The sequence below is a fragment of the Apodemus sylvaticus genome, chromosome 2, assembly GCF_947179515.1.
Source record: "Apodemus sylvaticus chromosome 2, mApoSyl1.1, whole genome shotgun sequence".
Taxonomy (NCBI): Eukaryota; Metazoa; Chordata; class Mammalia; order Rodentia; family Muridae; genus Apodemus; species Apodemus sylvaticus.
The window spans coordinates 115,726,241-115,750,608 of record NC_067473.1 but is presented as its reverse complement, the minus strand read 5'-3'; the positions used below and the strand labels follow the sequence as shown (position 1 = coordinate 115,750,608).

Below are 24,368 nucleotides of genomic sequence, written 5' to 3'. Positions count from 1 at the left end.
AATTGAAAAAAGCAATGTATTTTAAAACAATTTTGTATACATATAATTCTTCATATATTAAAATGAAAACAAATTTGCATGTTAATGAGATGAAGGTGATTATTTTTGCATAAAGAATTAAATCTTGGGCTGGAGAGATGGCTCAGTGGATAAGAGCACTGACTGCTCTTCCTAAGGTCCTGAGTTCAAATCCCAGCAACCATATAGTGGCTCACAACCATCCACAACGAGATCTGACCCTCTTTTATGGAGTGTCTGAAGACAGCTACAGTGTACTCACATATAATAAATAAATCTCAATGAGGCACAGCATGCACACCTGTGATGCCAACACTTAGGAGATTGCTGCAAGGATTGCAGGAGGATTGCTGCAAGTTCCAGCTGCAAGCCTGCAAGCCTGCAAGCCTGGTCTACAGAGTGAGTTCTAGGCCAGCCTAGTCTACATAAGTGAATTCCAGGTTAGCCAAAGCTACTTAGTGAAACTCTCTCCAAAGAACAAAACTAATAATACCAATTCTAAACCTTGGCTGGATATCTGGTTTTACAGAATGTAGAGCATCTGCAACAGTTTCCAGAGCTGACAGACATTTTGACTTTCTAAGCAGTGCTGAGATCATCACTAAACATAAATATGTACTGCAAAATGGCAAAAGTATGTTTTAGAGCCATTTTAAAAATTCCTAGAAAGTGTTCTAATTCCACCAAACTTCATTTAATGATTTTTAATTTTTAAGCTTTTGTTCATGCATAGATTGCATGTTCTTTCTCATAAATTTAATGTTTGTTTTTAAATGAAATTCAAGTCAACTCTAGGAATTTTTGCATATATATGTGTGTGTGTGAATGCATGTGAGTTGGGTGTATAAGACCTGTGTGTGTGTGTGTGTGTGTGTGTGAGAAGGCCAGAGGACCACATTGCGTGTCATCATCACTAAGGAACCATCCACCTGGTTTCTTGACAGTCTCTCACTGATCTGAATGATAGGCGAAGCTGCTTGGCTCATGAGCCTCAGGGATCTCCTGCCTCTGCCTCCACAGTGTCACCCTTACAAGTACCTGTCACTGCTGCTCACACCGGTGCTGAGGCTCAAACTCAGTGCTCACGCTTGTGTGGAGAGCACTTTGCTAAGTGTGCCATCCTCCCAGCCTCAGACAGCAACCTTTCATCATACATTCTAATGCAACCCAGAGCCGTGCTGAATTGTGCGGAGGTGCTGGGCGGTGTTTGCTGGGGCTGTGTGGTGTGGGGGGTGTGCCTGTTGGGAGTTCAGACGTGAGCTGCAGCAAAGGGGCCTGCGGCAATTACTCCTCGGACTCTCGGCCGGTTTGATTTTTTTTAACTAAGTTTTGGGTTTTAAATTGTTCACAGACCTTTTGGGTTGCTAAATTTTTCACAACTTCCACTCTGATTTTCCTGTATGGGCGTCACACCCTCAGTTTAAAAAGCTGGGACTCGGGCTGAAGAGATGGCTCAGCGGTTAAGAGCACTGATTACTCTTCCAGAGTTCCGAGTTCAATTCTCAGCAACTGTATGGTGGCTCACAACCATCTGTAATGCGGTCCGATGCCCTCTTCTGGTGTGTCTGTAGACAGCGACAGTGTACTCACATATATGAAATAAATATATCTTTTAAAAAAAAGCTGGGACTCGATAAAGGACGTGCTCCAGTCTCTTCGTCAAGGCACCTTTTCCTCTTTGCAATTACTAAATAAGCAGGTGTGTGTGTGTGTGTGTGTGTGTGTGTGTGGAGGTCAGAGGTCATCTCTGCTGTCCTTCTCCACTGCTCTGCTCCTTGCCCTCCATGGCAGTCTCACTTTGAACCTGGAGCCCCTGGACTAGCTGCAGTGACTGAACAGCAGAGCCCAGGGGTCCCCTCCTTCTCCACTGCTGGGGCTACAGACAGAGCACCACAGCCAGCTTCTCCGGTGTGTGCTGGGGACCCTGACTCAGGTCCTCATAGCCACTGAGCCAGACCTTCAGCCCCAGCAGCTGACACTGAGAGGAGATTCATGTCCTGGTTCTGAGAACCTCTACTCCACAGGGCTGGTGTCCACCAATGAGCCTGACCCAGATCTGCTGTTATACGGAGGTGCACCAGGGTGCGCCATGACTTTTTTAGACCCAGAAGGATCTGGGAGATGGTGAAGCACTCAGGCATTTCTGTGAGGACTCTGTCCAGAGGATTCCCAAAGCCAGGGAACACTGTCCTAATGTGAGAGGCACCAGCCATCATGCTGGGTCCCAGAGGAGATGCCCCTGCCAGGCATCTGTCCCTGGTGGGCAGCCTCCACCATGAGCTCCTGCAGCCTCACCAGGGATGCAAAATAGAGGCTGGCATGGACCACGAAGGGAAGCCTCTGACACTGTGAGCTAAAGCAGCTCTTTCCCCTTGAAGCTGTTTATACTGCATAAGATAGCCTCACAGCGACTGTAGTGGAACCACTAAGCCTGCCTTTTTGCTGTAGGCATGTGAGTGCAGTGCTGGTGGGGCCACAAGAGGGCCCCACTTACAGCTGGGGTGAGTGAAGCACTTAGTGTGGATGGATGGTCTCCACAAGCAGTGAGTGCTCTTCACAGCTGAGCGGTCTCCCTAGCCCCAGTGCTTTGCTTTTTTTGGGGGGGTGGGGGTTGGATTTTTGGATTTTTGGATTTGGTTTCTTCCAGACAGGGTTTCTCTGTATAGCCCTGGCTGTCCTTGAACTCACTCTGTAGACCAGGCTGGCCTCAAACTCAGAAATCTGCCTGCCTCTGCCTCTGCCTCCCAGAGTGCTGGGATTACAGGCGTGCACAACCACCGCCAGGCTAAATGCTTTGCTTTTTAAGAGACCAGTTTTACTTTTAGATCTAGAGAAAGATAGTTAAAGTTTGAATTTTGTCCACTACTGCACACACCTCCCCCAAGCACCAGTGTCTTGTGTTGCTAACATCTGGCAACATCTGGCAACAGTGTGGTACATTTGTTAAGGATGAGAGGCTGACTACCAGAGCCTCAGAGGTCTTTGTTGTTTAGTTTTTGAGACAGAGCCTCAGTGTGTCTTCTCTGGCTGGCCTATAGATAGATCTCTGTGTAGCCCAGGCTGCTCCTAAATTTGTGGCCATCTTGCTGTTTCCATGGCTGATTATACATCAGGGTTCTTTCTGTATGCTCCATAATCTTCAGACATTGAAACAAAATGACACCTATTTACCACCATGCCATCATCTGGATAGTTCACTCCACAGTGCCCTGCTTATTGGCACAGGCTCTGCCTGTCCCCTTCCTTTTCCCACCCTCAGTCCCCTGCCAACCACTGATCTCTTTTCTCTGTTTCATTTTGAGTTTTTAAGGAGGAGGGTGTCTTGCATAGTCTAGGCTGGCCTCAAGCTTTCAGTGATCCTCCTGCCTCAGCATCACTGGTGGTAAGATATAGGAGTGCACTGCCTGTCATGCTCTGTCTGGATCCTTCTCTTGTCTTGGTAGTTTTGTCTTTTCTTGAATGTCATACTGTGGAGTCTATGAAGCCGTATCGAACGGGCTTCTTTCTCTTGCGTGTTTACAAATCATCCTGTGTCTTTTTCTGTCTCTGTAGCTCGCTCTTGCTCATCATTGCACACAGTTCCACTGTCTGTACCAGCATGTTTATGCACTCACTCACTGAAGGGCACCGTGGCAGCTTCCAAGTCTGGGCTGTTGCAAATAGAGGTGCTATAAACTTCTGAGAGACTCTTTTCAGTGGACACAAGGTTGCACTCAGGCAGGTAAAAACCAAGAATTCCACTTGCTCCTTGCACAGTAAAAGTATATTCAGTTTTCTGAGAGGTAAGTGGGCATGGTGGTGCACACCTGGAATCCCAGCACCTGCGTGGTGGAGTTCACAGGAGACTGCAATCAGATAGTGATTTCAAGGCCAGTCTGGGGTCTTCAGACCCGAAGCCAGTATAGCCAGAGTAGGGGTTGTCTCTGTGACTCCTGGGGAGGCTGTAGCTAAGGAAAATGGGCTTCTGAGGTGCCTGTGACCAGAGCTCTGCCCTGCTTCTTCTCTCAGGTGGTACAAGCTACACTCCAAGCCAGGCAAGAAGGAGAAGGAGCGTGGTGAGATCCAGGTGACCATCCAGTTCACGCGGAACAACCTGAGCGCCAGCATGTTTGATCTGTCCGTGAAGGACAAGCCCCGGTCTCCCTTCAGCAAGCTCAAGGACAAAGTGAAGGGCAAGAAGAAGTACGATCTGGAATCCGCCTCCGCCATTCTTCCGAGCAGCGCCCTGGAGGACCCTGAGTTAGGCAGCCTGGGCAAGATGGGCAAAGCCAAAGGTTTCTTCCTCCGCAACAAGCTACGCAAGTCCTCGCTCACACAGTCCAACACCTCTCTGGGCTCCGACAGCACCCTGTCCTCCACTAGTGGTAGCCTGGTCTATCAGGGCCCCGGGGCTGAGCTCCTTACCCGCTCACCAAGCCACAGCAGCTGGCTGTCCACTGAAGGGGGTGAGCAGAGGGAGAGGTGGGGTCTTCCTGAGGGGGGGTAAAGAAGGGGGAACAGGGCTCCTCTCCCAAGTGCTGACGTCACACTTCCTTTCCAGGTAGGGACTCTATGCAGTCCCCCAAGCTGCTCAGCCACAAGAGGACATACAGTGATGAGGTCAGCCAGCTTCGAGCAGCTCCGCCCCGGGCCGTTCTGGAGCTCCAAGGCCACCTGGATGGTGCCTCCCGCTCTTCTCTCTGCGTCAACGGGAGCCACGTGTACAATGAGGAACCTCAGCTGCCCTTACGGCACCGCAGCTCCATCTCAGGCCCCTTTCCCCCCCTCCAGCTCCTTACACAGTGTTCCACCTCGGTCCTCTGAGGGTGGCTCTCGGTCCTCGGATGACTCTTGGGGCAGAGGCAGCCATGGCGTCAGCAGCTCAGAGGCCATGACTGGACAGGAGGAGCTCAGCAAGCAGACCGAAGTGCTGGCTGCAGGGGCCAGTTGCTCTGGAGAGGAGGAGGGGACCCGACTGCCGGAGGGAAAGCCAGTCCAGGTTGCCACACCCATGGTGGCATCCTCTGAGGCTGTAGCGGCAGAAAAGGAGCGGAAGCCCCGGATGGGGCTCTTCCACCACCACCACCACCACCACCAAGGGCTCAGTCGGAACGAGCCCGGGCGCCGGGGCTCAGTTGGGGAGAAAGGGAGTCCTTCCCTGGGAGCCTCCCCACACCATTCATCCACCGGGGAGGAAAAGGCCAAGAGTAGCTGGTTTGGCCTTAGAGAATCCAAGGAACCAACTCAGAAGCCCAGGTACATGTTTAGCAAGGCTACTCTTTTGCTCTGTGTGAGGAGGTTGGGTGTTTGACCCCTGGGCCTGGGGCTGGGAGGACGGGGAGCAGGCTGCCTGAGCTCCAGCTTTGCATGGTTAAGTGGGGTATCTTGTCTTCCTGAACCAAGGCTTGTACGGTGCCTACTGACACAGGTGAGTAGCAAGGGCACAGTGGCACGAGGGTCCTGGGGTGGCAGGTGGGCCAGGCCCCGATGCTTGCGTTGGTTACAAAGGAAGGGAGAGATGTTCGTGTGGCCTGCTGCTTGCCTGACCTCAGCTCTTGCTTTCTCACCTCAAGGTAAGGAAGCCTCGAGACTGGGGACTGCACCCTCAGGCACTTCCCCCTAAGTTAGATAGATAGATGACTGCTTTTGGGTACCCACCTGACTCTGGGATCTTGTCCCCTTGAGGGATAGGAGTTAAATATTGCTGCCGCACCCGCCCTCCTGCCTAGATGTTTCCTAGCCTGGAAAGAGACCGTGGCACCTTCCTTGAAATAAGTTCCCTCCTAATGTTTTTTGACCTTGGGGTGTATTCTGCTGAGAGTGCTGGTCACGGCTATTGGCACCATGCCTAGACCTCTCCCTTGGTTCTGGTCAGAGCCTCTGACCCCCTCTGAGGCATAGTAGCTGCTGTATGTTTGGCAGGGCCCTAAGGAGGGTCTCCATGGGCAGGTCACAGAAATCTGTCTTGCTGCCTTGCATTGGTGGCTGTCCCAGCTAGTGCCTTGAAGCCAGTTGCTCCCCTCCTCAGCAAGTCTGCCTCGCCCATTCAGTGGGTATAGCGAAGGCTGGGCCCAGCTGAGAAGATGCTGTGCCCATTTCCCAGCAGAGGGGAGGTGCAGGGCCTCGAAACTCTAGTTTTACTTCTAGTTTCTTTCCACCATTTTCCTTGTGTTTCTCTGACTCCTTAACTTGGGTCAGTGGTGGACAGAAGAGGGGATTTCTGTCCTGCCCTCCTTTGGTTTGGATTCTGTCATAGGCTGGGGCACCTAAGCACCCCAGTTTCCTGCCCTGGGCCCATCTGTACATGGCGGCTTGACAGCAGGCCCTGGGCTAAGCATCAAGGTAGGGACTGTGAGCCCAGGGGCAGGAGGGAGAGCTGACCCTGAGTTGGTGGTTGGGGCCTGCTTAGAGTTCCAGGAGAGAGCTGAGAGACAAGGCAGCTCAGGGCAGCACCTACAGGTTAGAGTCAGAACTAGTTACAACTAGAGGGGGATCTCTCTACCTGGGACTGGGAGAGTCAGCCAGCCCACAGGGAACCCTGTGCTTGGGGGCTACTGTCACGGAGCCTGAAAGGTGGTTTTGAGTAAGAGCAGCAGCGCCCTCTAGTGACACTGTGGCACTTGTGCTCTGTGGAGAGGCTTAAGGCAGTGTTGTAGAATTCAGTAGCTAGCAAGGTGATTCTACTGGCTCTCTTGACACAGTATGCCTCTGATATGTGGCTCTTAACCTTGATTGCTACATATGTGAGACTGAGAGGAGTCGGAACTGAGCCTTGTCTGGGCCACAGAACCTGCTGAACCCTTGGGATTGGACTGTGGCCTGGCTGTGGCCTGTGCTTGAGTTAACACAGGCCACATGTTAAGCCTTCTGGGTCTCCAGTTAGGGCCTTTGCTTTTGCTCCTTTACCCCACAGCAACCTTTGAACACAGAAGGGGCCCAAATATGAGTGTGAAAATACATTTAACTGGGGTGTGTGGGAGTGGGGGGGCATCAGGAGTCGGAAGCCACAGTGAGCCAGAAGTGCTATTAAATGGCTCTTAGCACTTCTGTCCCTCCTGAAGTGTGGTAGACAGGTAGGGTGGGCCATCTCAGCTGCTCTCTGGCCAGCTAGCTGTAGCATATTTCCTGTTCCATCTGTGAGTGTTACTCTGTTAGCAGCAATCTGGTTTTGGAAGATGGATGCTAGGGTTTCTGCCTAAGCTTAGAAGGCTGCTCTGTGTCTCCTCATTGCATCCTGCTAATACGAGGGTGCACACCTCCTGGACATGCTTCTGGGAACTCGAGCACACCTCAGGAGGTGGCAGGAGCTTCCAAGCTCGGGCGATGGTGGCCAGAGGGCACATTGTCTTGAAGGCTGGCTTTAACCTTTGAGGACTGGTAGGTAGCTTTCATAGATCCACTTGTCACCTCTGTGACTAGTATTTGGAACACACAGCTCATCTCAGCCCAAGGAAGCCCCAGCTGGTAGTGAATCCTGCTTTCTACAGAGATGGTCCCAGGGTGTGGTTGTTTTTTGTTTGTTTGTTTTGGATTTGGTTTTTTTCAAGACAGGGTTTCTCTGTGTAGCCCTGGCTGTCCTGGACCTCACTCTGTAGATCAGGCAGGCCTGGAACTCAGAAATCCGCCTGCCTCTGCCTCCCAGAGTGCTGGGATTATAGGCGTGCGCCACCACTGCCTGGCTCAGGGTGTGGTTTTTAAGCGCAGCTGGGAATGGCGGCGCCTGCCTGTGATCCCAGCACTCAGGAGGTCCTGGCAAGAGGATTGCTGTGAGTTTAAGGTCATCTTGGGCTCCACAGAGACACTGTCTCAGAAAACTGTAAAGAGTAGGGAGAAACATTGCAGTGAATTGGTGTTTCGTATTAAGTGGCAGCTTCAGCCAGTTGTCCTATGGTTCCTGCAGGCCATGAAGCCTATTCCCGTGGGTTGAAGGGACAGAGTTGCTCTTCCCCAAATGTGACCTCGAGAGAGACAGATCAGCATAGGTTATTCCCTACTGCTTGGGAGCAGGAGGCTGTGCTAGGCTGGCTGGGTAGGCTCCAGGGCACAGTGGCATTCTCTGGGCACAACCTGCACAGATGACCATGTGCACTGGTGGGGCAGGAGTGTTCCACCGATGACCTGTAGAACGTGTGCTTGGTTGCTGGAGGGATGGCCCAGGTGTTAAAGGCCACGCTCACAACCAAGAGAATGTGCTAGGCGTGAGCAGAGAGAGTGAAGATGGAGGGGATCCGGGGTGAGAGCAGGCAGATGTGAGCAAGCCCTGCTGGCTCTGGGAACCCTGTTGGGCCTGCTGCCTAGAACCCTGGCCTCAAGAGAGAGCCCTTTGCTGATTCCATACCAACCAGTTTCTGTGCATCTCTGGGGAATCATGGTGGGAGGAGCCTGCTGACAGAGCCTGGATCTCCTATTCTGCTTCCCAGTTCCCTTCTCCCTGAAGTCTGACTGGCAGCAGATTGCTGCAAACCAGAGGGTGAATGTGAGTGTGGGGGTGGGTGGGTGGGAGTGTCAAGTAGGTGATCAATGCTGACTGAGCCTCTGGGGCTAGGCCTGGGATGCAGCTTGGGAGATAGAGATGCTCCAGGCAGGGCTTTGACCCCAGTGCTAATTAGCATGTAGCTTCTTGTTCCCCTAACTCGGGGGTCAACCTGGGCCTCTGCCCTGGGACATACCTAGACTGAAGGGAGAGTAGTCTGTGGGGGTGGGGGCATCAGTGGGAGTGGGGGCATCAGTGGAGGTGGGGGCAACAGTGGGGGTGGGGCAACAGGGGGGTGGGGCATCTGTGGGGTGACTCCCTAGGCAGAGTTCTTCCCTTTTCAGCATCTTCCCCATTTTGTTTGTAGAAGCAGAACTGGAGGTGGGTCTTGGGCACTTTACCTCCCCTTCTTCATCATTGTCTAGAGGCGGGGATCCGTCTAGAGACAAGAATCTGTCCTGCAGCTGGGTTGGAGCTATTCTAGGGGAGAAATAAGGTCATAAGAATCTTTGAAAGCTGGATTTTAAAAAACTACCTTAAAAAATTGAGATAGGGTCTCTCACCATGTAGTTCTGGCTGCCCCTGGAGCTTGTTATGTAGATCAGGCTGCCCTCAACTCAAAAGAGATTCTCTTGCCTCTGCCTCCCAAGTGCTGGGTTTAAAGGTGTGCCGCCACCCCTAGCCTGTATGTATAACTCAGTATCCCAGGCTGCCTTTGACCTTGCTGTGCACTGGAAGATCACCTGGAACTTCTGGTCTTTTTGACCAGTCCTGGTGCTGGGTAATGCACAGATGGGTAATGCACTACTGGGAATGGAACCCAGAACTTCATGCATGTTGAGCAAACATGTCACCAACTAAAGCCCAGCCTCCTTTAAATTTTTTGGTTGGTAGCATGTGATGTAGTCCAGGATGGCACTGTAGGTGAGGATGGCACTGTGCTTCTGCTCCTCCTGCTGCCACCGTGTTTAGCTTGGAAGCTGAATCCTTATGAGAATCTGGCTGTGTCCTGCTGGGAAGCTGACCTCTGCCCCCAAGTTTGCTTGTGGAGCTCCTCGGCCTCTGGCTGACCTGGACTTTTTCCCGTTGCCTGCCAGGCACCATGTACAACCTGTCTAGTTTAGACCTCGAGTTCCTAGAAGAACAGGCTCCTGTTCTCCTGCCGCAGTACACCTTTCCTTACAGACGGGCTAGCAGAGTCCGGCCTCAGCTGCCGAGGCTCACCTCCAGTGCTTTCTGGGAAGCTGCTGGTTAGGTGGGAAAGGGGACATGAGGGGGTTCCTCAGATGCTCTCATTTAGGTGGGGGGAGTGAGGTAAAGGGGACCCCAGGAGCTTAGTGAACTGAAAAGCTGTCTGTGAGGAGGGACCCTGCTGGAGAGCAGGTGTAAGGCCACCAAAGTTGGGGTCTGCACACACTGGAGGATTTGATTTCCTTTTCTCTCTTAGTGTGTCCAGGGAATGACTCCTTAGCCAGTTCTTCTGCTCCCTCCTCATGTGCTGAGTGAGCTCTTGGGCATCTGCCTCATGACAGTCTCATCCTTCTCCCTTCCTGCAAGAGCTCAGTAAAGTAGAGTCTGTCTCCGTTTGCAGCACAGGCCCCTGCTTGGTTCTCTTACTGTCTTTGTTCATGAGCTCTGCCAGCGTCCTGCCTTTTGGTGCCTCAAAATTCATTTGGTTCCCTGGGTCATGTAGCTACATATAGCCCATGTGGTGGTGCGGCCCCTGGCCTGGTGGAAGTGGGGGCAGGGATGGTACTTGGCCGGGATATTTCCAGTCTCAGCATTAACCAGGAGGCTCATGGTTTTGTCTTCTCCACAGCCTGGACGTGTCTCCTCAGGTAGAATCTGACCCAGCTGCTCCTCACCCCTGCTCCCCCCAGGCTCTGGCCCCCCCTCCTGCTCCCGCTGCTGCTCCCATGCTAAGCACTAACCTTTTTGCAGCCGCCTCCCCCGCCGCTGCCACTGCCGCTGCCACCACCATTGTCCTTGAAGCCACCCCATCTGGATTCTTGGGGGTCACCAACCCGTTCCTCAACTCCTTGCAGAGCAACCCCTTCTTCGAGGATCTCAAAGCCGACATAGCACTAAATTCTCCTTCACCTGCCCCCTCTCTCCCCAGTGCCTCGAGGGCCAGCCTGGCCCCCCTGGCCTCCCCTGGGAAAGCCCTGCCTGAGTGGGACGACACCTTCAACATCTTTGCTGCTGGCAGGCTGCAGCCAGAGGCCAGGAGTGGGATCCTGGCCCCCGCAGGAATGGGGCTGGAGGAGGATGGGATGCCAGACCCAGGCCCTAGGACCGTGGCAGCGAAAGCAGCAGCGCCCCAGGGAGCGCCTGGGGGAGGAAGAGGAGGCAGCAGCACATGGCTGGAGCCCAAGGCTCCTGTGGACTCAGAACTGGACCAGCCAAGCACAAGTATGTCTGACCCAGGACCCCTTGGGTCTTCAGGGACTGGTCCGTCCTCCAGAGCAGCCCAGGTGCACCTGCAAGCCTCAGCCTCAACACCAGACCGCGAGCTTCCTGTGTCAGAAGGGGGAGCGGGGCAGAGTCCAGCAGATAGTGGGGCATCTCTGTTCAGCTCCCCAGAAGTTCTCAGTGTGTGGGAGAGATTTCCTGGTTCAGATGACACTCCTGGAGGTCGGGATGAGGAGGCCCCCCAAGATGGAAGCCAACTTTTCCAGGAGCTGAACACAGTGGAGGATTCCTGGCCTTGGGATGTGATCACCATTTCTCCTACAGCAGAGGTCGCTTCACCTGTCACGGAGGGAGAATCCAATGGGGTGCTTTCTCCCCAGGTGCAGCCTGAATCTCCAGATACTGTGCCCCCCATGGGGAGCGAAGGGCTCCCAGCATTGCAGCTGGAGCCAGAGCCTGAGCAGGGATTGGATGAGGGGCCATGGCTTGGCCCACCACCTCCCAAGCCACCACGCCTCTTCACACCCACAAATTCTCAGGTGGAGGAGGAGGACCAAGAGGAGGAAGAGAATGCTACAGGGGGGCTCAGTAGCAGGGGGCCAGGGGTAGAAGAGGACAGCACCCCAAGTGCATTGGTTGTTGGTCCCCAAGAGTCTAAGGAGGAGGGGGGTAAATCCAGAGTTGGAGGAATTGTATAGATTGCCCTCTGGAACCCTGATAGGTGAGCCAGAACTTGAAGACCCAGTAGGAGAAATTAGTGGTCCTGTGTTTGGGGACTGCCCATCTAGGTCCACCAGCTACCCTGAGGGGCCTGGTCCCAGATCCCATAACTCAACCAGCTCAACTCTGTACAGTCAGAAGGTCTCGGGGACCTCAGAGACAGGTGAGAGCTTTGAAGTCCAGAGCCAGGAGATAGCCAAAGAGGGGTTTAGGCCTCTCTCAGCCCCCTCCCAGCAGGCCAAGGAAGAGGAGGAGGAGCAGGAGCAGGAGGAAGAGGAGGAGCAGGAGGAGGCGGCAGAGGCCTCCAATCCCTTCTTATATCAGGAAAGACAAGATCCCCCCAGCCTCCCATCCATATCATCACCAGGGTCAAGGGGGTCCTCTACCCACTCTGGTCCAGAAGAGTTGCCCACTCCCCCAGAACCTGCCTTCCCACCTCCCCCTCTCCCACCCTGGGCCAGCCACCGCCACGGTGTGCCAGGCCCTCCATGCCCTCCCCTGCCTATAGCCTGGCCCTTGACCTCTTCTTCCTCACTTCCTGAGGAGGCAGCTTCACCCCTTGGCTCCCTTGAGCTCTCCCCCACTGGGGGCTCCCCTACACCATATGGGGAAGACCACGCTGCAGCCTCCCCAGCCTCCCCGCTTGTGCTTCTGCCCCTGGAGACACGGCCAGCTGAGGAGCCCCAACCCAGCGGCAGGTGAGCATCCACCCGGAACCCTTCCCAGGAGGAAATGGGCGGGGAAGTCCAGCTTCGTGTTTGCTGAGGGCATGTGGTGAGGGTCTCCTCTATTGGAGGCCTGTGGTGCTAGCTTTGAAGCCATGCACTCTGTAGGACCAGCTCTGACTTTATTTATTTATATGTGGAACGTCTGTGTGGCCCTAGAAGCTGGGGGTTTGGGAAGGAGAAGCTGATAAGGGTAGGAGTTGAGGAATGAGGAGAGGAGAGTCAGCGTGCCCTGGCAGGAGATGGGAATGAGAGCTGCACCAGCTGGGCAGAGATGCCATGGTTGGGGGAATGGGGCGCTACAAAGTGTGATACTTCTTCAGGTAACAGGTGGTAGTGGGACCACAGCAGTTTTTCGTCCAGGTAAGATGGAGTTAGCAGAGAGCTGGCGGAAGGTCTGGGACTTAGAGAGGAAAGGAAGCTGTCCTCAAGTGCTTCCCACACCCAAAGTCCCGGGAAAAGGCTCTTCAGCTGCAGCAGGCACTTCAGGGCTTGCTTGGTCACTGGTTTTCTGGGCTGGGCTCCCATCTGTTCAGGGCAGCTGAGTGGACAGCGGATGCCTCTGTGGCTGTGGTCTCTACGGCATGAGGCCCCAGGCCGAACGGAGGGTGATGAGGGTGACAGACAGGACCAGGGCTCAGTGAGAGTGACGCAGCAGGAGCGGCAGTCACCGTGGCAGTGGCTCCGGATCTGGCCCTGGCCTTAGAGGCCCCCAGCCTGCTCAGGCACCTGCTGGCTCTGTGTCCAGGTGACTGAGCAAGCATCTGTTTTGTTCCAGAACCGAGGTGTGCCTAGTCCAGGAGGGCGGAGCACCAGGGAGTGTTCAGTGAGGGGAGAGTAGGGCCTGCTGGTGACACCCGGAGGTGGGTGGGGCTGTGCCCCCTGATGGGGAGAAGGAGCTGGTGGCTAGGGTCTCCTCATTTCCTGGTGTCCTCATCTGGCCTCATCTAGCAGTATACCCTTGGCTTATACTCACACTTACAGGGTTTCTTTTCAGAATTGGTTTCATTTCATATGGATATGGATATGACCTTACTCTGTGAAGTGATGGTCATACCGAACTGTCCCTATTCTCAGATGAGTGTGAGGGTTCAGGCCAAGAGCCGAGCACCCCAGCTGCATGCTGAGCGGTACCTTCATGCACTGAGGGTGGCTCTTCTGAGGGTGGCTCTGAGACGGGCGGCCTTGGAGCTGCTCTCATCCCTCCCGTGCAGACTCGCGCACGGTCAGGGGACTAGGTGAAGGCCTAGTGATGTGACTCCTAGGTGAAGCTCCCGTGTGGGGGAACTTTCATGTCTGGGAGACTAAACATGAGCCCTGTCTGTCCTGAGGAGCAGGGCTATTTCTTGGGGTCATCCTGAGCCTGTGTCAGGGTCCGGGGGGCTAAGACTCAGTGGCTTTGCTTTCTGTTCTGTGCCTGAAGGCCTGGAGTCTCTACGGGAGTGGATTTATGAGGTTCCCCCAGGTCAGGTTAGTGGTTTACAGCCACGCTTCCAGCTCATATAGCTACTGTAGGTGCCAGGTGCCAAGGCGTTCCAGGAGAGGGTTACCCTAGCTAAGGGGATCACGAGGTTTCCTGGAGGAGGTGAGCTTGCATAGCTCTGACACAGTAGAGGGAACTAGGTTAGTGGGAGGAAGAGAAGTATCCTGGGTAGAGCAATATCTTTTGTGGGGTGTGTGGGGGGATTGATGAGGCACAGTTTCATCTAGCAGAGGCTGGCCTTGAATTCCTGGTGCTTCTATCTCTGTTGTGCTATTATTATAGGTGTGTACCACTATGTCTAGTTAGAAATAGTTTTTGTGAAGGTCAAAAGACCATTGTTGTTTATGACTGAGGAGGGAGTAGTTGTGGGCCAGGGGGCACAGGCAGAGCCCTCATTGTCCTAGAATCTGTGATCTTCCCTAGAAAGGAGCCACTAAAGGAATTCTCAGAAGTGGAAAGCCACTAATTGTCTAGTAGAATAAGGAGTGGGTGGCCAGAGGGTGGGTGTAGCTAGGAGAGGAGAAGGTTGAGGCTGAAGAGGACGAGTTGGGGGGCCTCCCAGAGGTGTGAGGGGAACTAGGTACATCCAGGAGGAGCCCCGGGAAGCAGCTGGCCTACAGGTACCAGCTGGACTGCAGGGCGTCCAGGAGAAGAAGCCAGGGAACTGGCAGGTGGACTGGGGAGGCTGGGAGGCTGCAGGTCTGTGAAGAAGGGGAGAGGTGAGTAACCGCCGGCTCAGAGAGGTGAAGGAGGGACCCACAGAGTTACTTGACCTGGGGTACAGCACTGAGGCCTTGGCCTGAGTACTCAAGGAAAGTGAGAGGTTAGAAAAGAAAGGCAGTCCCCATGCTCGGTACAGGGCTGCGGGAGGAGGCAGGGTCAGGATCAAGAGGGTTTGCAGGCCTGTGCCAAAGCTCATGGTAAGCCATTAGCAGAGAGAGGTGAAGATGAGGGAGCACCGAAGTCTGTGTGGGTCTCTCTTACTCTTAAACATGAAGTTCTCACACCCACAGTCTTGACTGTGACACTAGATGTGTAGAAGACAAGGGAAATGACTGGCTGAGACTGGTCACAGGTACAGAGTTTGTAGGCCAGTTTTCCATGCTGGATTGAGGCTGGTGGGTTGAGGAGGGCAGGATGCTGTCCCGAGACATCATAGAGACGGTGGTGTGGCTTTTGTGCTGCCTTCTGTCCCTGCAGCTCACCTCCTGTTTGTCTTTGCAGTCCCCATCCTGTGAAACCCCTCACTGCTGCCCCTGTGGAGGCTAGCCCCGACAGGAAACAGCCCCGCACCAGCCTGAGCACAGCCCTGAGCAGCGGACTGGAGAGGCTCAAAACTGTCACATCTGGGGGCATCCAGTCTGTGCTTCCAGCATCCCAGCTTAGCTCAACCGTGGACACCAAGAAGCCGAAGGTGAGGTGCAGCAAGGTGTTAGGGGGCAGCTGACAGAACAGGCCTTATGTATGATGGACAGAGGCCAAGTGATGTGATGTGGGGTGGGGTGGGGTGGGGTGGGGCAGGGCAGAACAGGTAGCTGGTAGTTCCCTGTGCCACAGTTCTTAAGTAGAGGGGACATCAACAGCTATAGATGGGCTGCTGCCACGTATGGGGTTCTCCACTGGGGAAACAGGCTTAGCTGGTGGAAGGTCTGGGCTCCCCGGCTTAGTTGCATTCTTTCTGGCCATAGGATTCTGCTGTGCTGGACCAGTCGGCCAAGTACTATCACCTGACTCACGATGAGCTCATTGGCCTGCTCCTGCAGCGCGAGCGCGAGCTGAGCCAGAGAGACGAGCATGTGCAGGAACTGGAGAGCTACATCGACCGGCTGCTGGTGCGGATCATGGAGACCTCGCCCACGCTGCTGCAGATCTCCCCTGGCCCCCCCAAGTAACCCTTCACTGCATCCCTGAGGGATGGTGAGGACCTGGGTAGTGCCCTCCGCTGACTGCTCTCACCTGAGTGGGCAAGCCTGCTCTCATGGTCACTCTCTGCTCCCCTCCCCATCCTGCCTCTGCTCTGGCTGCTAGAAGGGGCCTTTGACCTCCCACCGGAGCCTTGGGCCTTTCCTACCTGCCCGTTTTCACACTTGAGGTTATGGGGCCCCCCAGATGTTAGCCGTCAAGATGGAGCAGGAGTGAGCTCTGGGTTCTGGGGTGAGCTGTAGTATCTAGGGCAACACTGCGGATAGCACAGACTTAGTCACCCCATGAGGCTGGTCAGTTGTTTCTTCTCTTGGCCGACTCTCCATCTCCATTTCCCTCTGGCACACGGGGGCCTAGGACAGGGATGGGGACTAAGCTGCTTGCTTGTCTGTGCACTGTAGTCAGTCAGGGCACCCACACTTCAGCAGCGCGCCTGGACCCTACGAGCAAGGAGCCTGTGTGTTTTCATCTTGTCTCTGTCGAGAGCTGTGTGTGAGCGTGTTTACAGGGTGGTGGTGGTGGTGGTGGTGGTGGTGGTGGTGGTGGTGGTGGTGGTATGTGCCTGTGTGTTCTTCAGCTGCCCCCTGCCCCTCTTCAGACCCTCCCACTCCATGTCCCATGTCCCAGTAGCGGTGGGAGGTGGGCTGGGTGCAGAGAGAATGACTTCTTGCCCCTGGGCTCCTCCCTACCTCCCTAACATGAGACCCTCCAGGTTGGGGTTTTGGGCTGCCCATGTTTTGTGGACCAGGCCTCCATGTCTGTTGTTACCATTTGTCAGATGCCAAAACTGTGCTGCTGTGGGCTCAGAACATTTGGAAACCAATTAAAATGTGCCTTTTGTGGGTGAAGACAAGAGCCTCTGGATGTAGGCGTCTCTCTGGCCCTGGTGTCCCCTCCCTCCTGTTGAGCACATGACAATGGCTGTTAGGGTCGTGAGAGTGGGAGGCTGACCAGGCTCTTTATGATGCTGGGAAGTACCTCAGTTAAGGCTCTGGCCAACCTGCTGCCACCTCCTAAGCCTTCTTCCCACCTCCTGGTCCTTCCTTGACCCTTATTTGGAACGTCCTGGGATAAAATCTAGTGCACAGTAGGTCTGGGGCTAGCCTGCACCTTATTGTGTCTGGCCTTGGGTCCCAGTTGTGGTTGACCCATGAGCCTGTCTGGAAGTAGGAGGCCTCACTCTGCCTTAGGAGACACCTGTGCTCAGGAAAAGGCCGTGTGGCTCTTCAGCTGTTCTGCCCTGCTGTACAGCCCCTCACGCTCACCAATCCTCCCGCCTTGCCTGGCTTGGCTGAGGTGCATTTTGAAGTCAAGTATCTGCTGTGTGGGTCAGCTTCTAGTTTGCTTGTGAATCCAGCTGCTCTCCCCATGATGCGGGGGGAGGGGCTGTGCATTACAAAGGTCATGTGTGAAGGGGGGAGATGCTGACAAAAGATGCTTTGGGCCCAGTGGAGAGGCAGCTACTTCTTTCCAGCTGTCTCTTAGCACAGGGTCATGGGTTCACTCAGAACACCTCAGGAGATTGTTCTCCGTGGATGATGTCAGTCGGCTGCTGGCATAGAGCAGATGAGCCCGAGTGGGGTCCGCCCCGTGCAGTTTCCAACTACAGATCAACTCAGATCAGGAAAGCAGCCACCAGTTCCCAGGGTTTTGGGGTTGGGGGCAGACCTTGGGTGTTGAAGGTGTCTCTTGAGGAACTGAGTCCCTCTGCTAGGTAGTCCTCTGGGCTTTAATTGGTCCCAGCCCTGTCTCTCGTCTTTCATCCATTCCTGCTGTTTGGCCTCCCTACATGGCCAGGGCGGGGGTGTCTTCCAGAAAGGTCCTGAAGTGAGGCCAGGACTTTGCTCATTATGTCTGCTCCTTACCACACACTGCAGCGTGCAGCCGGACAGGCAGCGAGCAGGCACGGCTCTGCGCTGCCCTTTGTCTTCCTAGTGAAACTCCTGTCTATAAAGAGCTTGTTCTTCATGTTTTGAGCACTTTATGAAGAATAAAAAGATCGTGTACTGCAGCCAGCTTGTGTGTTTGTTTTGGAATGAGTGGGTGAAGGAGACTACCTGTGGGAGGGGGCAGTGTGGTTCTCAGGTGACCGCGCTACCGCCAACATCCATCGCAGGCAACGCTGCCTCTTGGCCTCTGTGCTTGGACGCCTGTGCTCACAGGGCACTCATCACAGGCATAGTTAGTGCTGGGGCTGGTGGGGGTGTGGTGGGGGAGTGGGGGCTGGGGGGTGGCGGGGGTGGCGGATAAAGAGGGCAAGTTTTGTGATTTCTGTCCTGAAGCCACTGAGTTCAGTAAAGAAAGGTAAGATACAAACCAAACATGAGAACTGTTCTTTGTTTCATTTGTGAGTTCTGTTCCACGCAGCTCAGCTATCTGAGAGTGGATGAGCACTTGGGCCACCAATGGCGTATGCAGTGTCCAGAAGGACAGAGGGCAACCCCAGGTTACCACGAGACAGAGGCTTCCCTAGAGTGGAGTTATGTCCTGGGTGAAACCAGCATCTCCTCACCCCATACCCAGTGTGGCTCACACCCACACCACTGAGCTGGGGCTGCAGTTGCCATTGGCTGCCATTCCGCAGGGCTGTGTGCTGATTACCCTGATGTTCTCTGAAGCTCCTGGGATACCCCTGTTGCTGGTCCTCGGTACTTAGGCCTAGAGGGAACCTCCTTAGGTCAAAAGAAGTAGGGTCTCAGGATGCTTAAGCTCTGGATATTTAACTCACCCAATGCATTTGAGTGCCTGGTGTGAGCCTTCCTATATCTGCAGAGATTTATCCAACGCCCCCCTCCCCTACAGTAGGAAACCATATTTAAGCCCATAATTTGTGTGCTAGCTGTCACCTGTAATCCTGGGACTTGGGAGGTAGAGGAAGAAGGATCACAAGTTTGAGGCCAGCCTGTGCTACATAGTTCCAGGCTATCCTGAGCTATATGCAACGAAGCAAAAAAAAAAAGAGTGCCGTGTAGTACGGAATCCGGAAGTGGATTTTTGTGGAATTAGGATGATGGAATTGATGAACGCTTATATGGAACCTAGAAAAAGAATCGCCTCGGGGCATGATAAAAAATGAGTAGAATGTTAAAGGGTCACAGCAGCTTGAGCATGGCTCGTTTCAGAGAGTGGCAGAATGGCTGAAGGCAGGGTTTTGATAGACGAAACTAGAAAAATCCCGCAGTGCGACTCCTTGCTGAAGGCCATCCAAATTAACCCTACTCTGCCTGGAGTCCTTGCTTGTTTGATCCCGGGTCGTGTCCACGTTTGTAGGGGTTCCTCATCCTAAGACTCAGGCCTGAACGTACACCCTTACATGCATTTACATACATTCCCAGGACTGCGGACGCCTGCTGCTTTGGCGGCGAAAACCGAGACCAGGTCTGCGTGGGTGCAACTCTCCACAGTCTGGGGTTGTCAGGCTCAGAGCAGGGGAAAACTACACTCCCCAGAAGGCCCTGCGCGCCCGGCTCGCTGCGGTTGCTCACGGCCAATCGGGAGAGGCAACTGTGGCGGGGGCCGAGGAGGGACATTTTAAAAGGGCTGGAGATTGCGGGCGTCAGTGGCCATGGCGGATACAGCGACCACAGCCTCGGCGGCGTCCGCGGCGGCCAGTGCCTCCAACGCCTCCACCGATGCGCCCCCTTTCCAACTGGGCAAGCCTCGCTTCCAGCAGGTGAGGCTCGGGATGCGGCCTGCGGGTGGAAGGGAGACACAGGGGAAGGCACCGAGCCAAATCTCTTGCAAAGTCACTTCAGCTCGAGGGTCTCCAACCCGCGGCCACCAGAGCCTACAGCTAGTGCGGGGACCTTGGCTGTAGCGGCTCCTTTCCTATTGGGCAACCAGATGGGCGAGGACTCCCTCTCTGGTTTCCTATTGGCGGGTGGCACAGTCATTCCGCGGATGCTGCGCCCTGGCTCAGCCCCCGTCCGAGTCGCTCGGTGATTGGCCACGCGGGTCGCGGTCCCGGGTCCGAGTGGTTCTGAAGGGTCGCTCTGGCAAATGCGCCCTAGGCGCAAAGTTCCAGTCTTATGCTGCATGGGCCGGCGGTGTGGCCGGTACGCTTCTCAACTTCTCCCCGAGTGGGACTGACCTTCCTTGTGAGCTGCGGGACGGTTTCGGGGCAAAACTCCCTGGTCACGCCCCACGGTCATGCTCCGGTTCCTCATCCTCCAGCAAGGTGCCGCGAGTGCCCTAGGATGGGACCGCGTGCACTGGTACAGCGACCTGATCCCTATCTAGGGGCCGGGGCTTCAGTGATGGGACCAGCCGGCCAGCTAGTGCGCTCTGCACGGATGCGGCTGGGACAACGAGGAGAGAGTCGGGTGCGGGGAAACGCTGTGTCATTCTCCGGAGCTGCCGCGCTCCTCCCAAGGGTCCCAAGCGCGCCCCAGTCCTACACGCGCTGCTCCCCGGCGCTGCGCAGCGCTGGCCCCCATCCACACCGGCTTGGGCTCTTCAGGGTGCACCGTGACTATGATTAACCTTACCTGGGGACACACAAACCCAGAACCCCGCAGGCCATCACTAACTCGGCCCTGGAACCGGAGGTCCAGGTCTGTGAGCCAGGAGTCTGGGAGCTTAGTCAAAGCCGCCGCAGACCCTCTGACTACCTCCAAAGCTGAAGTGACCCTGGGCTTGCCATCGCGGCAGCAGTGTGCTAGAGAAAACTTTGAAGGAAGAAAGGAAATGCTACAAAGGTGGGATGTGGCTGGGCGCAGAGGTGAGGATGGGTCCGGATTCAGCCCCACAACTTCGTCGAGCTGGGCTTTCTGAGGATACGTCCCTAGAGTGTTTAAATGGGACTTGGTTTCTTTAAGAAAAAATAGACTGTCTCAGCATGGAGGAATCTGGAGAGACTTAATGTCCCAGCTAGTGTAAAGTGCCACCTATTGAGACGCTGTGAGGGGTGCTTGTGCCTAACCTTGAGTGACCCTTCATTTGTTCCCAACCCCATTCCCTACTCATCCTTTAAGTGAGCCTGCACTCCCGACTGGGAAACACTTGCTGTCTTTGGAACCACCACTCCAGTGGTCCTCAGAATGCCAGACTCCTCTGCACCCCCCAGGGGGAACCTTGCAGATGCGGATTACTCTTTACAAGTATTCCCTTAGTCCTTTTCCTGATAAAAAGAGTTGTTGGTCTTACCGGGAGGCAATTGGGCTTTTAATAACATGAACTGAGTAAGGGCTTTCTCTGGTGTCTGGTATCTGGATGGCGCTTGGGGCATCCATCTACCCAGCATTTACTGAGTGCCTTGTATTGGTGTCCTGCCCTGGGGTATTATTCACTTTTGTGGAGTGTGTTTGGGGAGGATTAGTTCTTGCAGCTGTTCACATCTGTGGAGTATGCTGGAGCCTCTCTTGAGGCTTCCACGGCTGGCAGCCTCGTGGCCTGATAAGAAGGGGTGCTGAGCAGGTCAGAGTCACCCATGCTGAGAACTTCTGTTTCTTCCACACCCGCTCCTCCCTCTGCAAACAGCTCAGCCTGCCACCCATGGACTGGAGTCTTAAGCCTAGATTCTGCTCTGTAATTCCCAGCTCCGCCCCCCTCCGCCCCTGCCCCAGCCCAGCCAGAGGCTGTGATCTCTTCTCCCCAAGAGCTGCCCTCACCACCCTCTCTCCAAGGCTAACCCAGTCCACACTGTTTATTCTTTGGCCAACGTGGGAACCTCTAACAGGTTCCTGGGTTTCCAGTCCTACTCTGGCCCTCTCCCAACTCCTCCCTTTCCTCTATGGCAGAGTCCCAGCAATGCAGGTCTGATCAGGTGACTCCCATACATGCAGCGTCTTTTAACGGCCTGCAGTGGTTTCCTCTGCTTTTGAGACATAGAACTCACATCCGAAGGGACCCAAAGTTTTTCAGGGCCCACTCCTTGACATTTGACTCTCCACTCGCCCCTTTCTTTCTACCATTCTGGTGTTTTTTAACCCAAAGGCTTATCCTATTCTCTCCCATGCCTGGGCTACCTACTGGGACATCTCTTGTTTCCTGCTCTCAACTCTATTTGAGCTCCTCCTCATCCCTACATTATCCACAAAGCATCATTTCCTCAAAGAAGCCTCACGCCCTTGGCTTCTTTATTGCCATGTTTCTTCCCTTCCATCCTCTGGGATCAGGGACTGTGCCTACCTTGTCACGATGTTGTCAGGTTAGGTTATCACGTTAGCACAATGTCTGGATGGATGAGGTGTGTCACAGAACTTTGCGAATGAGTGGGGCTGTCCAATGGGGTTTGTGAAATTGAATGAAATTCAGTTACAAGCCTTTGATTTTGACAATTGGCCAAATTGTATCTAAATTGTTCCTTGGGAATTTTGGAAGATGGCAACATTGTTCCAGTCTTTAAGAGGAAATTCTAAAGGCAGTTAGTTTGCCACATACTTCTCAGTGGACAGGTTCCTTCCTGGGCTGGTCTCAAAATTCTCCATGTAGCCAAGGATGACCTTGAATATCTGACCTTCCTGTCTCTACCTCCAGACATGAGCAGCCATGACATTTATGGGGTACTGGAGATAGAATCCAGCTGTGCACATGCTAAGCAAGTCCTCTATCAATGAAACTACATCCCTTGCCTGGGCCCAGTTATCTTCTTCTGGATCCTGGGTCCTGTTCTCAGAGTTTGGCACAGAGTAGGTGTCTAATGACTGCTGATAGTGGACTGTACTGGCCTGGCAGATTCTGTTGACAGTGGGTCATAAACCATAGCCCATCCCAGAGCTCCACCCCAACTCCCAGAGTCTCATGTATCCTCTTTTGGCCTCAAGCTTCCCATGCAGTCACAAATGACCCTGAACTCCTGGCTCTCTGGCCTCCACCTCTGAAGTGCTGGGATGACAGGTGTGCCAACAGCACACCTAGTTTTATGGGGTACCGGGGACCAAAGGCTAAATTGTTACTTGGGAATTTTGGAAGATGGCAACATTGTTCCAATCTTTAAGAGGAAATTGCAATACCAAGTGAGCTACAGCCCCAGCCTTAGTGCTTTTTGTAGGATTGTGAACTGAGGTCTTGCTTGGCTCTGGAAGCCCTTCCTCCCTTCCTGGATCAAAGGTCTCTCTATAAAGGAGGGCAGGGGGAGAGGCCGCAACTGAGCAGGATCAGAGGGTAGGGAAAGGCTGATGGGTTGGTTTTCTCTATGGCTGCCTTTCTCTCCATAAGATGTTGATGGTGGCCAACCATCCCCTACCCCTTTTTGAATATTGGCTTATGAAAAAAAATTTTTTTTCTAAGACAGGGTTTCTCTATGTAGCCCTGGCTGTCCTGGAACTCACTCTGTAGACCAACCAGGCTGGCCTCGAACTCAGAAATCCGCCTGCCTCTACCTCCCAAGTGCTGGGATTAAAGGTGTGCACCACCACCGCAGGGCTATGGCTTATGAAAAATTTTTGGCCTTTTGTGACAGGTAAATGACCTCTAGTTTTTAGGTAATAAATTTGCACTTCACAAACAGATTCAGTGACTTCCCAGGCAGCCTAGTTTCAGAGTCCAGGCTTAGTTATTTACTGACAATTTATTTATTTATTTATTTAGAGACGGGACTTCTCTTTGTAGCGCTGGCTGTCTTGGAACTCTCTTTATAGACTAGGCTGGCCTTGAATGCAGAGATTCACTTGCCTGTGCCTTCTGAGTGCTGGGATCATAGGTGTGCACCACGACCTGGCTGCTGAGTTAATGTTTCTAAAGCCTTCTAAAACAAACCAAGAGGTCCAGTGAGGCAGGCCAGTGCTGCACATGGCCCTGTGGGTAGGATAGAGGTACTAGAGACCCAGGAGAGACCTCTTTATGACAGTGTTTCTTATTCTGGAGGTTTTCAGCCCCTGAATTAGAGCCTTTCATTTTCTAACCCCTGGCTGCTCATCGTTCAACTGTAGCTTTTCCAGGTTAAGATCAACTTTATTTTCCCTGTGTTCTTCCCTATTCTCAGCCAATGAATTGCTCTGAAGCAAACCTGAACATCCTGATATTTCATTGACTAGCTAGTGAGTGGGTCTGTCTAAAAAAGGATTTGTGCATGGTGTGCCTGTGTGTGTGTGTGTATGTGTGTGTGTGTGTGCGCGTGTATGCCTGCACGGGTGTGTTGCATTTGTGTACTCCTTGTGTGTGGGGACCAGAGGACAACTTCAGCTGTAGTTCCTCAGGTACCACACCCAGCCTGGTTTGTTTTACAAACTTAAAAAAAAAAGGGTGAGTGTGTGAAATCCTTTTAGATTTACATAAGTTAAAAGATAGAATTCCTGCACAACTCTCACACAAATTCCTTTAATATCTCACATGGTCAATGGACATTTGTCACAAATAAGAAATCAAAATTGGTGGATGGAGAGATGGCACTGCAGTTAAGAGCTCTTGCTTGGCAAGAGTTCAGTTCCCAAGATTCAGGCGGATGGCTCACAGGGCCTGTGACTTCCGCCCCAGGGGATCTGACACCCTCTTCTGGCCCCAATGGGCACTCACACATGTGTGGCACACAAAACTTTATCTTTAAAATTTTAATTTTTTTTTAAAGGTTTACTTTTTAAGAGAAAGTGTGTGTGTGTGTTGGTAGGGGGTGTTGGGTATGTGCAGGTGAGTGCAGATCCCTCTGGAGTCCAGAAGAGGGCATGGCATCAAATTCCCAAGAGCTACAGCTAAAGGC

General features: G+C 53.7%; 2 protein-coding genes across 3 annotated transcripts in view; both read left to right on the top strand.

Moving 5' to 3' along the window:
* Nucleotides 1-17,744, top strand: part of Rab11fip5 (RAB11 family interacting protein 5) — a 37,904-nt gene extending 20,160 nt beyond the window's left edge. Inside the window, 7 exon segments of the mRNA XM_052174164.1 lie at nucleotides 4,027-4,463; nucleotides 4,559-4,770; nucleotides 4,772-5,253; nucleotides 10,290-11,559; nucleotides 11,561-12,300; nucleotides 15,035-15,224; nucleotides 15,499-17,744. Coding sequence (XP_052030124.1) covers nucleotides 4,027-4,463; nucleotides 4,559-4,770; nucleotides 4,772-5,253; nucleotides 10,290-11,559; nucleotides 11,561-12,300; nucleotides 15,035-15,224; nucleotides 15,499-15,702 — 3,535 coding nt within the window. The 3' untranslated portion in view covers nucleotides 15,703-17,744.
* Nucleotides 17,745-19,270: 1,526 nt separating this feature from the next.
* The window catches only part of Sfxn5 (sideroflexin 5), a 125,192-nt gene continuing 120,094 nt past the window's right edge, over nucleotides 19,271-24,368 (top strand). For both annotated transcript variants that reach the window (XM_052174163.1, XM_052174162.1), the window contains exon 1: nucleotides 19,271-19,406. In XM_052174163.1, the coding sequence (XP_052030123.1) occupies nucleotides 19,299-19,406 (108 nt within the window). In that variant the 5' untranslated portion in view covers nucleotides 19,271-19,298. The remainder of the gene's footprint in view (nucleotides 19,407-24,368) is intronic.